The sequence below is a fragment of the Bicyclus anynana genome, chromosome 6, assembly GCF_947172395.1.
Source record: "Bicyclus anynana chromosome 6, ilBicAnyn1.1, whole genome shotgun sequence".
NCBI lineage: Eukaryota > Metazoa > Arthropoda > Insecta > Lepidoptera > Nymphalidae > Bicyclus > Bicyclus anynana.
The window spans coordinates 17,165,683-17,181,243 of NC_069088.1; the positions used below are offsets into that span (position 1 = coordinate 17,165,683).

Here is a 15,561-nt window from a genome sequence, read left to right on the forward strand (position 1 = left end):
CCACATTTTTTTTTATTCTTTACAAGTTAGCCCTTGACTACAATCTCACCTGATGGTAAGTGATGAGATGTAGGCCAAGATGGAAGAGGGCTAACTCGTTAGGAGGAGGATGAAAATCCACACCCCATTCGGTTTCTACACGCCATCGTACCGGAACTCTAAATCGCTTGGCGGTACGTCTTTGCCGGTAGGGTGGTAACTAGCCACGGTCGAAGCGTCCCACCAGCCAAACCAACAGCGTCCTGCAATTTTGTCCCCGTTCCACATAGTGCGGCTTTTTTTGCAAAACCATCATGGTAAATTATGTCTACTGAGGTAACATTACTTACACCCTTAAATTAGATTGAGATGTAAGAGCTTGTGGTATGGCATCTGGCTAAACCTCGAGCTTACAGCTGATTGGATCATCAGTAGCTGACGTCAAGTGAAGACTGAACCTAAATGACGTCACATTTGACACGTACATGATGTCAGTGACCATTGAAACTATTTGGTAAGGAAAGAATTAAATGTAAGAACTTTTATGAGGGTAAGAAAAGTATGGAACGGACTTCAATTACCTTTATTTTATGACTAAAGGTTTATGTCAGCTATTCTAAGGATCTAACTAAAAGTAAACTTAACCAGAATTATATCTACTATATACTGTGTTTTTGCCGACCAAGATTCGCACCAAGTTATCACTCGGTTTATCTAAAGAAGATAATGATCGTATGATAAATAGACAAAACTATCTTGTAATCTCTTAGCGTGTTCCTTAGGCTTACAACAGAAGATTTTGGTGCTTCTTTCTTTATCCAATTGAACTTCTTTTTACCCCAAATGAGTATGGGTGCTGAAGAAAATACTTAAGATTTACAACTGCCTCCTATCTCCAGTGGTTAGCCAATATAGCTTCTGAGCCTACGGCCTTAGATCACGAGGTACTGGGTACAAATCCTTATAGTAAAATGTAAAATTGAGCTTTTATTTTATTTAATATCTTCTCAGAAATAGAAAGTTGGCGGGGTTACCTGAGCCTCAGAGAGCGCGTAAATCTTTGGACCGCTATCTATCATCATCATCCCTAATAAACCGATGGACGTCCATTGCATAGGCCTAACATAGGCCTCCCATAAGGACTTCCAAACAATGTTCTGGACCGCCAACATTCAGCGGCTACCTGCAACCCGTTTGATATCTTCCGTCGACCTAGTGAGCGATCGACCAACACTGCGCTTCCCAGTATACCGGCCCGGTATACCTACTCCTTCGACTCCAACCATACTACATTATCCTATTGGCACAATAGTTAGCCTTAATGATGAGGTCCTTAGTGGAGTTATGAAATAATTTCAGAATCAGAATCATTTGTTTGCAAGAAACAATAAGTTTTAGATATTTGTTCTTATGTAATAATTTTTTCTTCGTCCAAAAAATTCTCGGTAAAAATTTATAGTATGGAAAATTAGTGATGTTACATCCCTGCGCCTCGGAGAAACAACTTAAACCATCAGTCCCGGCCATTATCATTTATATTATCACTATCATAACCATCGTTAAGAAATCATAGATTATCAAACTCACAGTGAAACGTCGGCCTTGTGGGTCCACCTCTACGTATTCCTTTAAGCAGGGCATGCCCTGTAGTAGGTTAAACGATGTTGATAGTGATGAGATGCCGTTCCCATTAAATATTTTCATCTCGACTTGGATGACAAACTTGTCGTGAACAGTAATAGACAAATTTGCAACCGGAAATACCGCTGTGCATTGGGATGAAAGATATAGGACTGGGACAAATCCGTCAATATTGAACGACATTTTGTCTATTTCTCTTTATTGTAGTCGCATATTAACACTACAGATTGTCAAAAAAGGAACTCTATTAAATAATACACTGGTACAATGCCAACTTAATTTATTTGTTTATTATCAATTTATTGAGTCTTTTTGTATATGAAGTAGCTTGAATAGCTATTTCATATACAAAAAGCCTATAAGAATTGCTCTTGTATTCCGGTAAAGATTTTCAGGCGAATGAAGGCGCAGAATAATATTCCTATAATTCCTGTTGTATTAATGAATAAGTTAGGTAATTTAGGTGTCACGATTATATTAATTAAATTGATGATGGTAAAATGATTTTCATCTTCTTCATTCAAGCGTAGATTCTCGGATCGACCCCAGTCCCATTAGAGATGAACTCGCGTATCTCCCGCGCCCGCAGGTTGGTGAAGACACTGGGCCCCATGCTGGCCCCACATCCGCGGGTAAAGGAACTGATTCCAACAAGAACGTCCAAACCACGTCGATTTTTCCTTGTCGCCGGGCCACCTCCATCACCCTAAAAAGTGTTATCATTAGATATAAAAATTATCAATTGAGGTGAACTATCTCTGACTCCGAAAAAAAGTGAAAATACGACACTAAAACACAATCAAACTATTTTTGAGTTTTGTCTCTCTGTCTGTTTGTCTGGGTTGATCTTTCCGTTTCCGTTTGTATAATTTACAAGCTTCTTTATATAATAAAAATATTCAACATCCCTCCTCGTAAAAACAATCTTTTTGCGCGTGTTTAAAAAAAACATAATAATAATCCAGTTCCACACAAATACACGGATAGACAATAAATCCTAATAAATCCAAAGTTAGGTATACGGTATACACTTTATAAACAAGATTTTGAAAGTAATCTATACTAATATTATAAAGCTGAAGAGTTTGTTTGTTTGATTGAACGCGCTAATCTCAGGAACTACTGGTCCGATTTAAAAAATTCTTTCAGTGTTAGATAGCCCATTTATCAAGGAAGGCTATAGGCTATATTATCCCCGTATCCTACGGGAACGGGAACCACGCGGGTGAAACCGCGTGGCGTCAGCTAGTGTATACCATAAGTTTAAACGTGTAACAGCAAACATACTACAAGTTGCTTGCAAACTATCAGCGACTCTGTTATAAACGAAAAATGAATTCAAACGTTTTCCAAAATAGAATCCCTACAAAGTAAAAACTTGACTTTTCAATCTAAGTTTAGTTTAACATTTCACCCGCATAGTTCTCTGTTCCCGTGGGAATACAGTAATATATCTATTATTAGCTATGAATGGAGATTTCCATTGAAATATCTTCTAAAAACAATCCGATTTCAGAGAATACAAACCTAATAACATAAAATTCATTCTTTTCTAAGATAATATTTAATGTGATATGCGATAAATAGACGACAAAATTTAGTAACGAACGATGGAAAAGAGTTTAAAAATATAAAAGTTATTAATACGAGTCAAGTAAGTAATAGTTTCAAATATCTATACCTTGCAAGCCCCCTGCCCACCGTCCCGAGTGTTTTCTGCACAAAACATATTTTTGGTGATGCCCACCTCGGGGTATATCACTTGACACCGCATGTTATGAATCACTGTCAAGTTAACCGACCTTAGTTCTTCACTGAAGGCCTCGCCGTTCTGAAATAATAGTATAAAAATATAATTTACAAGTATCTGTATTGTGTATTGATTGCTATTTAGGAATTGTTTAAGAGCCCATAAATTTTATAATTACAATTTTAGGTATTTAATATCATTTGGAACCCTCTTCACGCGAATTGGTAGGTTATTCCTACAAAATTGATCCGAATTTAGCGACGCTACTGAGCGCACACTTGCACAATTTTGTCTTTAATTCCATTATATATTTATGTAAGTATATATAGTTTTTACAGTTTCTGAACACACAACTCGACATTGTAGACGATTATTAGGTATTATTTGTTTTTTAAATAATGTTCGTTGTTTAATAAGCGACTAAATGAAATTAAGTCAATTTTCCACATTTGTCAGACTCAGTTTTGTAGCGCCATGTTTTGTATAAAATATAATTGGGTTTTTCTATTAACTTAGGCTAAAAATAGGAAGAAAGCATTTGGAAAATTTTTTAATTTTATTTATTACCTCTTGTCTTCCATAACCAAATACAGTAATAACATCCGGAAATTCAGTGTCAGGGGTATCAAATCGAGCCGGAACAAATAGTAAATCAAACCGTATAGGTTCAGCAGTTTTCATGTACGCGATATCATTGTTGTTCTGAGGGTAGTCGTATTCTGGATGAATCACTATTTCATCAATTTCTATAATGAATCCTCCTTCGTTGAGTCTGCGAGTTTTAGCTCTGACGAAGACGTCATCTGGCTTAGTGCTGGAATATAAACATTTATTGAAAACTAGCGGGTGCTCGCGACTTCGTCCGCGTGGAAATCAATATAAACCTTCAACCCCTACTTCACCACTTTAAAGGGTGGGTTTTCAAATATTCTTGAATCACATTATATTTCGTATTTTTTTCATGATTTATAAACAAATTTTTAAAACTGTTACTCTAGAAGGACTATCCATACAAACGTTCAACCCCTATTTCTTACCCTTTTATTTTTATTTTAGGGCCCTATGTTTTGCTCCAAACAGCCGTTTAGCCGTGAAAAGGTAAGACGGACAGAAATACTTTCTTTTGCATCTATAATATTAGTATAGAAGTAATGATGTATAAATGAGCCCGAACTAAAAGCTATCAGCATTTTTGTCTCTTTTTCACACATTTATATACTTATCAGTGAAACACAGGCGGTGAAGGCGCCGCCTGTGTTTCACTGATAAGTATAATTATTCTTATCCTTTAAAATATACCTAGATAGGTGTAGTTCGTTTTTAAAAAGCCATATTCGGCTCACTGTTGATCACGAGTCTCCTCTCAGAATGAGAGGGGTAAGGCTAATAGTCACTTCTTCTAGAGAATAAAGAAAATTCTCAGGTATGCAGGTTTCCTCACGATGTTTTTCCTTCACCGTTTGAAACACGTGATATTTAGTTCCTGAAAATGCACACAACTGAAAAGTTGAGCAAACCCCGGACCGGATTCGAACCTACGCTCACTGAATCGAAGGCAGAGGTCATATCCACTGAGGTATGACGGCTCTTAGGTATAGTTACTTATAGTAGATTCCATCAGGTCTAATACTTGGGCGCTGATAGAAGAGTTCTAATTCCCTAATTCTAATAAAATATTCTAGTTTCTCTCTTGCGTGGAACTTACTTTTCGACACAATGCGCTGCCGTCAGTATGTAGTCTTGGCTTATAATGGCACCAGAACAGAATTGATCGCCGTTCGATACAATTTGTACTTGGAACATATTGGAAAAATCATTAGTTATCTTGCCTCCGGAAATTCTTTCCTCCTGTTTTTCATTTGCAACATAATTATCGGCGTTGTGTAAATTTTCTAAAAGAAAAATATAAACGGTTAGTGTATGGATACCAAGAGTGTATGGCAGACAATTAATTTACGAGATAGTACCTCAATAACAATGTAAGAGATTATAATACGGCGTCAAAATGGATGCAACTTGTTAAATGTTTCTTTATATTATGAAGAAACTAGCGGATGCCCGTAACTTCTTTCACGTAAAATATGTTTTTTTAGTCTGTGGATTATTCTGCGAAAAAGTAGCCTATGAGTTTCGTTGAAATTTCGTTCAAATCGGTTCAGCGGTTTACCCATGTAAAGGTAAGAGACAGACAGGCAGATAGACTTACTTTCGCATTTAGAATATATATAGTATAGATAACATTTCTTTATAAGCTAAAATGCCACAGACAGACACAAACATACACACGCACACGTCAAAATTACAACACTTTTCAAAAAAGAAGTGTGTGAATGAAAGAATGAACTTTGAGTCCAACTTTTGTCGTTTTACGTCCAAGTCGGCTTTTATCCAAATCTTTTAAGGGAATATTTCTTTAAACTAATTTAACGATTCGAATCAAACTTTGTATTTAAAAAATGTTTTGTCTTTCAAATAAAATTGCGACAAATAACAAAAGCAATTTTTCAAACAAGATAATTTAATAAATTGTCGTGAAACAAAGAAAAACCACATACAGGTAAATACTCTACTACGATTTAGTAACCATATTTTCATAACTCGACAGTGTAGTAACATCTTTACAAATATTAATTTCATAAGCCTCAAACAGTCAACAGTTTTACAGAAAAGGGGCCGGACTAAACGTCTGTTTGACGTCGGTGGACTATTTGAAAATTACAGCCGAGGCGATATTGATAGCCTGAACCGTAGACGAGGGTTACAAGTAAGCAAAGGCTGTAATTATCAAAGCGCAACGTCAAACGACGTTGTATGACATATTTGCGAGGAAACACACTTTGAACACACTTTTTGAAAATGTATTTGTATATTTGTTTGTTTTCCATATGATAAAATTTTGATACGCTTGTAAAGTATCTATCGGTAAATTTTTCGGGCACGACGCTTATAGAGTAGCCTTTTTACGCTGCCTTTGGCATAAGTGCGTGAAGAAATACATTACGATAATTATAGAAATTGGTGAAATAAGATACACTTTACGAGCAATTGTGTTATAAAATAAAATACGTTTAGATATTTACCGACAGATGTCGCCACTATCACGCACACCAAGCAAAGAAGGTAGAAAATCATTGCTTCAGAAGTATCCAACCCAAACAAATGACATCCCCTCAACACAAGAACATAATTATATACTTCCAATAGGACGTCTCATTTGCATTATGTTAATGAATCACCCACATCAGACAATTATTTCACTAATTAAATTATCAACCCATTATTGATGATTTGCCCTGAGATTATTAATCAATATACAAAAAAGTGCAGTAATGGAATTGCGACCCCGTACTAGTAAGCGCAGTGTTGGTCGACCCCCCCAGTCGCAGAGATTCGCTGGATGCAGGTGACTCAGTATCGTGATGTTTGGAAGTCCTTACAAAAGGCTTATGTCCGGCAGTGGACGTCCATCGGCTGATATGATGATGATGATGATACAAAAAAATTAGACTGAAGCGTGATAGCCTTGTGGATATAACCTCTGCCTTCGATTCGGAGGGCGTAGGTTCGAATATGGTCCGGGGCATGCTCCTCCGACTTTTCAGTTACGAGTATATGTGCATTTTAAGAAATTAAATATCACTTTTATTTTTCTTTTTTTTTATATTGCTCTTTTTTTATTGAGAAAGAATACAATAAGGGACTTAATATCACTTGGATATTCAATTTCTTAAAATGCACATAACATCGAAACCTGCATACCTACTTGAAAATTTTCTTAATACTCTACGTGTGTGAAGTCTGCCAATTCGCATTGGGCCAGTGTGGTGGTGGTGTGGACTTAAGGCCTAACTCCTATTGAGCACGAGTCTCCCCTTAGTCTGAAAGGAGACTCAAGATGTTAGATGTATTGAGATACAAAAAAAAATATATAACTCGGTAGTCCAGTGATTATCCAATGTGGCTTTTGATCGTGAGGTCTTGGATTCGACTCCTGAGTTGAGCTTTGAAATGCTAAGCTTTTTTTTTCTTCTATACTGTACAATGTGCATGCTCATCACACGAATATTTTCCAGTTGTGGGAATCGAACCCACGGTCGTATATGCAAAAAGCAGGGTCACTACCCTCTGAGCCACACATTACATTGCTCGGCATTAAAAATATTAGTAAGGATGTATGTAGGTAGGTACGTATGTATGTATGTAAATAAGGAAAACTGGTTTCTAAACGTGCCCAGATTATAAGCAAACCATCGGCAAACCCAAAAATAAAACAAAAATAATTGATTCGATCCATTGACTCCTATATTTTTTTATTAATTGCTGTGAAAATTTATTAGCAATAACATACACAATTTATTAACTGGTACAAAATGGAAAATTCATTCTCCAGTACATGTTTGTAATTGGTCGTCAGAGAAGTATGTAAAATACACCCCTGATGAACATTAGTTTATTAGAATATTAATCGTTTAATAATAGCGAAAGGGCATTTCAAAATTTCGAAAACCGCTTAAGGTAGAAAAACGAAATTAGGCAGAGAGGTAGTTTATGATAATTAGTAGACATCCGCTAAGAAGGGACTGCTACAGGGCTGGATCTAGGAGGTCTAAGAGCGGACGAAGTCCCAGTCGTCCGTTAGTTAAATTATAAATTTAGAAAATATATATGAATTTTGTAAATCACTAGCCTGATATTCAGTTTTTTACAAAATCCCGCGGGAACCATGGATTTTTCCGGGATAAAAGTAGCATATGTGTTAATTCAGAGTGAAAGGAAAATGAAAATGAATTGGAACAAACATACACCTCACAAACACACACACACACAAACTTGCGCCTTTATAATATTAGTGTGATCTACCGATCGAAAATTCCTTTTTAGAATTTTCCATTATTCTAATTGTCCTCTTGGGTAACATTATACTGTTACAGATAAGGTCGTGGTGTTATCTGATCATTTTTGATGACAAAACAAATTTCTGAATAATACCATTGACCAGAATTACGTTCATTTATTGTTATGAACCTATTACATTTAATAACCAATTATGGTAAATCATATCTACAATGTGTATGAATAATTAAAGATGCTTGTATGTTTTCCAAAGTGGTCTGCCTTGGTTCAGTGGTTACTGTATATGGCTTTGGATCACGAAGTCCTGGATTCGAGTCCTGGGTCGTCACTAATAATTCTCAGCCCGCATTTGGGAATTTGGTCTGTCAGCAGGCCTGTGGGTCTGGCCTGGGGGTTGCTGGGCAATTGCCGAGCAAAATTTATTTAATTGGTCTAGAAAATTTACCGTGACAGAAAGACATTCGAGAGATTTAAAAGGGTTCCGTTTTTATACTTACGTTCGGAACCCTAAAAATAAAAAAAGGATTTTTTTAGTTACCACCTGATGATAAGTGATGATGCAGTCTAAGATGGAAGCGGGCTAACTTGTTAGGAGGAGGATGATAACCCACACTCCTTTCGGTTTTTACACGACATCGTTCTGGAACGCTAAATCGCTTGGCGGTATGTCTTTACCTGTATGTAACTGGCCACGGCCGAAGCCCCCCACCAGCCAGACCTGGACCAATTAAAAAAAATCTCAATCGGCCCAGCCGGGAATCGAACCCAGGACCTCTTAAATCAACCGCACATACACCAGGCGGTCAACAGATCTGGCTCTGGATCTGGTGTTACCGTTAGAATAGGCTGATATCTAATGATGATGATGATTGAGGCTTTCGTTTGTCATTTTGTTTTCGTTCGGTTTTGTAATTCGAATTTATAAAGGAAAGAAATTAAAGGGATTATTGGAATGAACAAAAAGTTGGGAGAAGCAAATCAATGAACCATTTATCTTGATTAGGGTTGACAGTTTACGGTCGAGCCAGCCTTAAAATTACCATGGCATTGCTATGTACTTTTTATTTACTCGTAAATGAGATGTACCTACTTATCTTTAGCTTTTTTATTGTAATTACATATTTGCCCTTGATTGCAATCTCATCTAATATTAAATTGCAATCTAAGATAGAAGATTACTTACATGGTAGGTACATATTTATTCTACCCATCATCGCACTGGAACGCTAAATCGCTTGGCGGTACGTCTTTGCCGGTCGGGTGATAACTAGCCACGGCTGATGCCTACCAGAGCAGACCTGAGCCAATTTAACCGCAGCTGGGAATAGAACCTAGGGTCTCTCTCTTGAGAACCACAGCACTAGCAACTGCGCCAGAGAGGTCGTCAAATGCTTTGCTTACTGAAATGTTTAGTCGTTTTGTTTATATATACTTTTTTAACGATAAGTTATTCTTTTACTGTGTATGTTAAGTTAGAGATATTCAAGACGTCACCACCATGACGTGTAGACAGACAGAAAAGCAGAAACAAGTTTATAAATTGTCATATGCTATCAGTGAGTGTTTGATAAACAACGGTTTTTGGTAAACTGGTTTGAATGTGATCTGTTAGAATGCGGTCCAAAAATATCTAATCGATCACCTAATCGTCGTCATCAACCCATTTATACGGCTCACTGCTGAGCTCGAGTCTCCTCTCAGAATGAGCGGGGTTAGGCCAATAGTCCACCACGCTGGCCCAATGCGGATTGGCAGACTTCACACACGCAGAGAATCAAGAAAATTCTCTGGTATGCAGGTTTCCTCACGATGTTTTCCTTCACCTGAGACACGTGATATTTAATTTCTTAAAATGCACACAACTGAAAAGTTGGAGGTGCATGCCCCGGACCGGATTCGAACCCACACCGGAATTGGAAGCAGAGGTCATATCCACTGGGCTATCACGGCTCTCATCACCTAATGATTTAAAACAAACTATTCACATCATAATCGGTCCACTTGGCAGCTTCGTGGCGCAGTGGATAGTGACCTTGCTTTCTTCTTCCACTATCTTGGGCTCGATTCCCATAACTGCAAAATATTTGTGTGATAATCATGAGTGTTGCCTGTGTCTGGGTGAATTTATACATTATATACGTATGTATAGGTATTTACTTTATAAATATACATTTGATAAAATCCGCTATCTTAGTACCCTTGGGGCTAAGTAGAGATTATTGTGTATTTATTATTAATTTGTTTTAAAAGTTAGGAGATACTGATGTAAAAATTACTACACAGACATACTCATAATATTATTTTTAGATGTAAGTAAATAAAGAGACAAATACCTACGTCAAACTTATAACCTCTCCTTTTTACCTCGGAGGTTAATGATCTACATAATACATTACGACTCGTTGACCTACGGAGGCAATATTTGAGAATTTATGGAGGACAGGCAATGTCGTATGCCTCTGTTGTGATGTCGGTTTTAAAATTATTAAACCATGTATGGGGGGGGGGGCATTGGGCATCGAAGCGGTTAATTTTGCGTGCTGTCATTATATGTCATTAAATATGTGGCGTTTAATACGAGCGTGACTATCTAAATTAAGCACAGCGGAGCTTACACTAGCGTCATGTCGCTCGAAAAGTTTTGGCCCCTGATACTTTATTTTTTAATTTATTTTTCTATATTTTTGAATTGAAGAGGGGTTAGGCTAATAGTCCAGCAGGCTGGCCCAATACAGCTTAGCAGACTTTACACACGTAGAGAAATAAGAAAATTCTCAAGTATGCAAGTTTCCTCACGATATCTTACCTTCACCGTTTGAGATACGTGATTTTTAATTTGCATGTTCCGGACCGGATTCGAACCGACGCCCTCCTAATTGAAGGCAGAAGTTGTATCCAGTGGGCTATCTCGACATCAAATTAAATTCGACATGAAAAAAACTAATAAAAACTTCAGCTTTAATTTAGTTTTCCTTGCCGTTTTTCGTAATTTATTTAAATATATTTTTCTTGAATATTTGGATAGATACAAGATAAAAATAAATTTTAATGATCATATTTTATTAAATAACTAATGTTTTTTTGTAATTTACAGTTTGTAAGTACAAAATTTAAAACCGTAGCAAATGCTGCTTCTCGATAATCTGCAACATTTATCTCTCCAGATTGTCGGTCAGAATTGACGATTCTCAGTTCATAAATTTACAAATTTACTTTAATTCTTTCGAAATAATATTAATTCTCTCCCAAGAAATGCAACACTAATATGGGTAATAATGGCGGATTGATGGCGTTTTCCACGCAGTAGTCGTTTTGACGTTTGCTGTCAATTGTCATGTCATAGTTGCTATATGAGCGCCATCTAGATATAACTCAAAAACTTGGATTTAATTTTATTTATTTCTTTTTATTTAGTTAGATTTATTCACTTATTTAGATTTTAATAAAATCCTTGGATTTTTTAAATTTTAATGATATGGGGTACAAGAGTGGACCATCTCCTTTCACTTCTATTTCTTCTCTTGTCTACATGACGTAAAAGCAATAAATGCGACACGATATGAAACAAAAAGTCGTCAGTATGCTCTAATACTATTACCGTATTGAAGTCCTTGATGTTCATTACAGGGCGGTTAGTATCAAAACCATTTCCATGTTTAGTGAGTTTTTATATTTCATATCCTACACAAATACCAAAGTTATCGGCTTTGTTTCATTATTTTGTAAGAGTATTTTTAAATAATAATTAACTGATTTAAAATAAGCGCTGTTTATTTTGTTCATTGCTTATATTTTCTAGTGATTTCAAATGAAATAAAATAGGTTCGCTATTAAAAAAATAATCTGACAATTTCGTTCTCTTGATTTTCTGCCACGAATAGCCTGCGGTCGGACGGGTAGTTTTATATAAAAAGTTGTTTAAATACTATCGCTGTTTAATTTAAGTTCGTTTTGATAACGTTATATATTTTTTTCACAATTCTATTGTTCCATTTCCAAAAAACGTCAAAAGTAGTTTTACTTTTTCTGTTTTATGGTTTGTTCATTATTTTGGGAAGGAAAATATTGTGTTAAGTATCGACAGAAATGACAAATAACGGCCTCGATTAGTTGAAAAGGCCTTCGTAATATTATCAGTATTTATATGCGTGGCGCAGTGACCCTGTTTTCTGCATCCAGGGCCGATTCCCACAACTGGAAAGTATTTGTGTGATGAGCGTTGCCTTTTTCTAGTATCTGGATGTATTTATAAATATACTACGCTCGCGACTTCGGCCGCGTGAAATTTAACTCTCTCTCGCGTGAAACTCGGGAACCATGGACTCGGGATGAAAAGTAGCCTTTGTGTTAATCCAGATAAAAATCTATTTCCATTCCAAATTTCATCCAAATCGCTTTGGCGTTAAAGAGTAACAAACATTCAAAAAAACATCCATACAAGCTTTTGCGTTTATAATATTAGTAGGATTTTAAGTATTTTCAAACATATTTTTTATGCAATATAAGCTAAGGGATAATAAATTATATGTAGGTACCTAAGGAATCTGTGTGATGGTCTTTGAATTTTAACAATAATAAAATTAGATATTTTTTTTATAATTCCATAGGTTCACCGTACTTGGTCTGTGGTATGTCAAAGGTAGAGTTAAAGGGGCCATAATGAAAACACGTGTCAACACTCACCTTCGCCGCTGGTATAGTTCTCCCAACCCAGCCTTTAGTAGGATTCTACTAGAGCAAATTTGGATACCTGTTCTAATAAAGAACTTGAGTTCTATAACTAGAACTGCAGTTCTAATCTTAAAGCAGGTTAAAGAGATTTTGCTGGTTTGCCTCTCTCATCCATACTGCATATAGACTAACTACATAACTGTACTATACTTTTCCATGTTATTATTTGTTTTTTCATATGTTGTGGTGTACAAATAAAGTTTAAATAATAACTACATAGCCATTTTAGTCAGTTAATTCTTAGGTCGTAATGTTTATTCACTTTTAATTTGTGTATTTTCCTTCCCACGGCACAGTAAACTCTTTAAATACTAATTAAATGAGAAAAAACACATTAACACAAGAATTTATATATACGAAAATGGCCAACTTATAACAGTTTGATGAATATTTAATTTTATATTTAAAAACTTACTTAACAATGCAAACCGTTGTTAACAAATTAAAAATTCAACTTATTTATTTACTTGATGAGTAAGTCACATAGCGAAGTGCCAGTCTTGATACATCTATCAAGCATGTAACAGGTTTACAAGACCGTTATTCGTTCTGTGAATATTTAAATAGTTGTCATTCATTGGGATACTTCGTGATAACATACATTTTTTACAAATGTAACCGATATGTTATATTACAATATTATATGTTGCAATTATTATTTACAACAAGACTGAGCCGAGTCGAGTTAAGTCGGCCATTTTAATTTGATTTAAATATTTAAAAAAGGAACGAAGGATCAAACGCTCGCAAAGAATCTCTGCAGATTACATTTACGATACGACACAGGCCAAGCCAGACGCAGTTTAACCTTTTTCAAATAAAGAATACAGTAACCGCGAATATTATTTCTTAATTTTTTCACTCAGTATTATTTGGACATTATTTATATTCGTGATTATTCTCACATTTTTATATTGTTTAATAAAAGTGTTGATTGAGTCGTAAATATCTATAGAACATTGGTTATTTGGTAGATTTTGGTTTTGTGGTGTATAAAGTGAATTGAAAACATGCTGGGGAAAAACGCGAAACTATTTTTCTGTGGGTCCATGGGTGTGCTGGTTGCGGCTATAGCGATGGCGGCATGGGGATTTCCGAAAATTGTCCAGAGTCAAATTAACAAGGTAATATTTTTTTTTAAGTTAATTATAATTTATATTTATTTTTATTTTCATTATTATTGTAATAACAATTTGTTTGTTTGTTTGTTGCATTTGCATCAAACGTTGAACCAATTTTTATTGATACATTTGAAGAAAACAGATCATCACACTAATACAAAGGCCCAAGTTTGTGTGTAAGTGTGTGTGTATATTTGTTCCTCCTTTGCGCTGCGGCTACTGAAGCGATTTGGCTGGGAATGACAGGTGATCAAAGATCAAAAGATGATGATCAAAGATGTTTTTTAATTTTTTCGCGAAGAATAACTAAAAAACCAAGACGAGAATATTTTTATCAATTAAAATTTTGATAAAAATAAATAGACAAATTATCAAAATTTTCAGAATCTCTTTTAATTATCCATAAAATGAAATTTGTTCGTTCGCAGACTGTCTTTACAGTAATAACTCGTGTATATACTTTACCGCAGTACACGTTAATAGTTAGTTACACGAGTAGGTATATAATGTTGAGAAAACGGTTCACTATTTCAAACAACATGTGAATTTTTTACAGGAAAATATTCTCATGTGTAATTTCACATGAGATAAGACGATATGAGATAATTGCAATTTTACATTTAAAAAACAATAGTGAACGAAAAAAATTTAAAATGCTAAGATGTCAATTAGTAAATACAAGTTCAAATTCGCATCCTATTTTTTCACAATTAATGGACTATCCAACTGAAGAATTATTCAGTTCGAACCAATAATTCCTGAAATTATCGCGTTCAACCAAACAAACTAAACTCTCTACCGTTAAAATATTACTCGTAGTATAGATGATAAAAACCTATACTATTTACTACATCACAATCACGCACAATCAAGATATTATAATTATAAAATCGTGCCAATATGGAATGAGGCCAAAATATCGGTTCAACAACCGGGATATTAGATATTTTGTGCAAAAAGTGCCTTAATATCTTGTTTCACAAGATGTCGTTGTATTACTACGAGCTAGTCACTATTTTGGTTTTCTTTATCAACCAATTAAAATAAACATCAAATTAATAAACAAAATGTCATTTACCTACTGTGTAATATCCACCAGTAAGCACCAGATGATATATTTACACATATAAGCTCAATTTTGTATATGTCAACTAAAAACTAAAAACTATGTAAAAGATAGTGAATAGGCCTGCTGAGACTTGGTGGCATTGGGCTATGTAGCTATGGTCCTCATAATGTCAGCCACTGACGATCAAGTAATCTCACATGCTTGCAGTGCTAACGGTCTTGATGTGACATCATGCCGATCGTGACCAACACACGATCAGTTTTATCGGTAATCAAGCCGTTAGCGCTACAGGCATGTGAGATTATTTGATCGTCAGTGGCAGCCATAAGAAGGATCAGTGTCACTCAACAGGCAATGGCGCGAACTACGCCGACTGTTTAATACACTCATCATTTTCCATTGTTATATTTTGAGCA

The 15,561-nt window shown here is 35.5% G+C and overlaps 2 protein-coding genes across 4 annotated transcripts in view; one reads left to right on the forward strand and one right to left on the reverse strand.

Annotated features, from left to right (window-relative positions):
- Positions 1–1,885: 1,885 nt before the first annotated feature.
- LOC112050567 (vitellin-degrading protease-like) lies at positions 1,886–13,250 on the reverse strand. 3 transcript variants are annotated; one of them, XM_052881929.1, is made up of 5 exons: positions 12,908–13,250; positions 5,076–5,262; positions 3,938–4,184; positions 3,302–3,451; positions 1,886–2,326 (listed from the first exon to the last, which is right to left on the reverse strand). In XM_052881929.1, exons 2-5 carry the CDS (start codon positions 5,171–5,173, stop codon positions 2,141–2,143), a joined length of 681 nt encoding a protein of 226 aa, XP_052737889.1. In that variant the 5' UTR covers positions 5,174–5,262; positions 12,908–13,250; the 3' UTR covers positions 1,886–2,140. The 3 variants fall into 3 exon arrangements, with proteins under 3 accessions (XP_052737889.1, XP_052737888.1, XP_023944626.1); XM_052881928.1 differs by lacking the exon at positions 12,908–13,250 and adding an exon at positions 7,134–7,225; XM_024088858.2 differs by lacking the exon at positions 12,908–13,250 and adding an exon at positions 6,451–6,528.
- A 231-nt stretch (positions 13,251–13,481) lies between these two features.
- LOC112050555 (sensory neuron membrane protein 2) overlaps positions 13,482–15,561 on the forward strand; it is a 34,977-nt gene continuing 32,897 nt past the window's right edge. Inside the window, exon 1 of the mRNA XM_024088846.2 lies at positions 13,482–14,079. Coding sequence (XP_023944614.1) covers positions 13,966–14,079 — 114 coding nt within the window. The 5' untranslated portion in view covers positions 13,482–13,965. The remainder of the gene's footprint in view (positions 14,080–15,561) is intronic.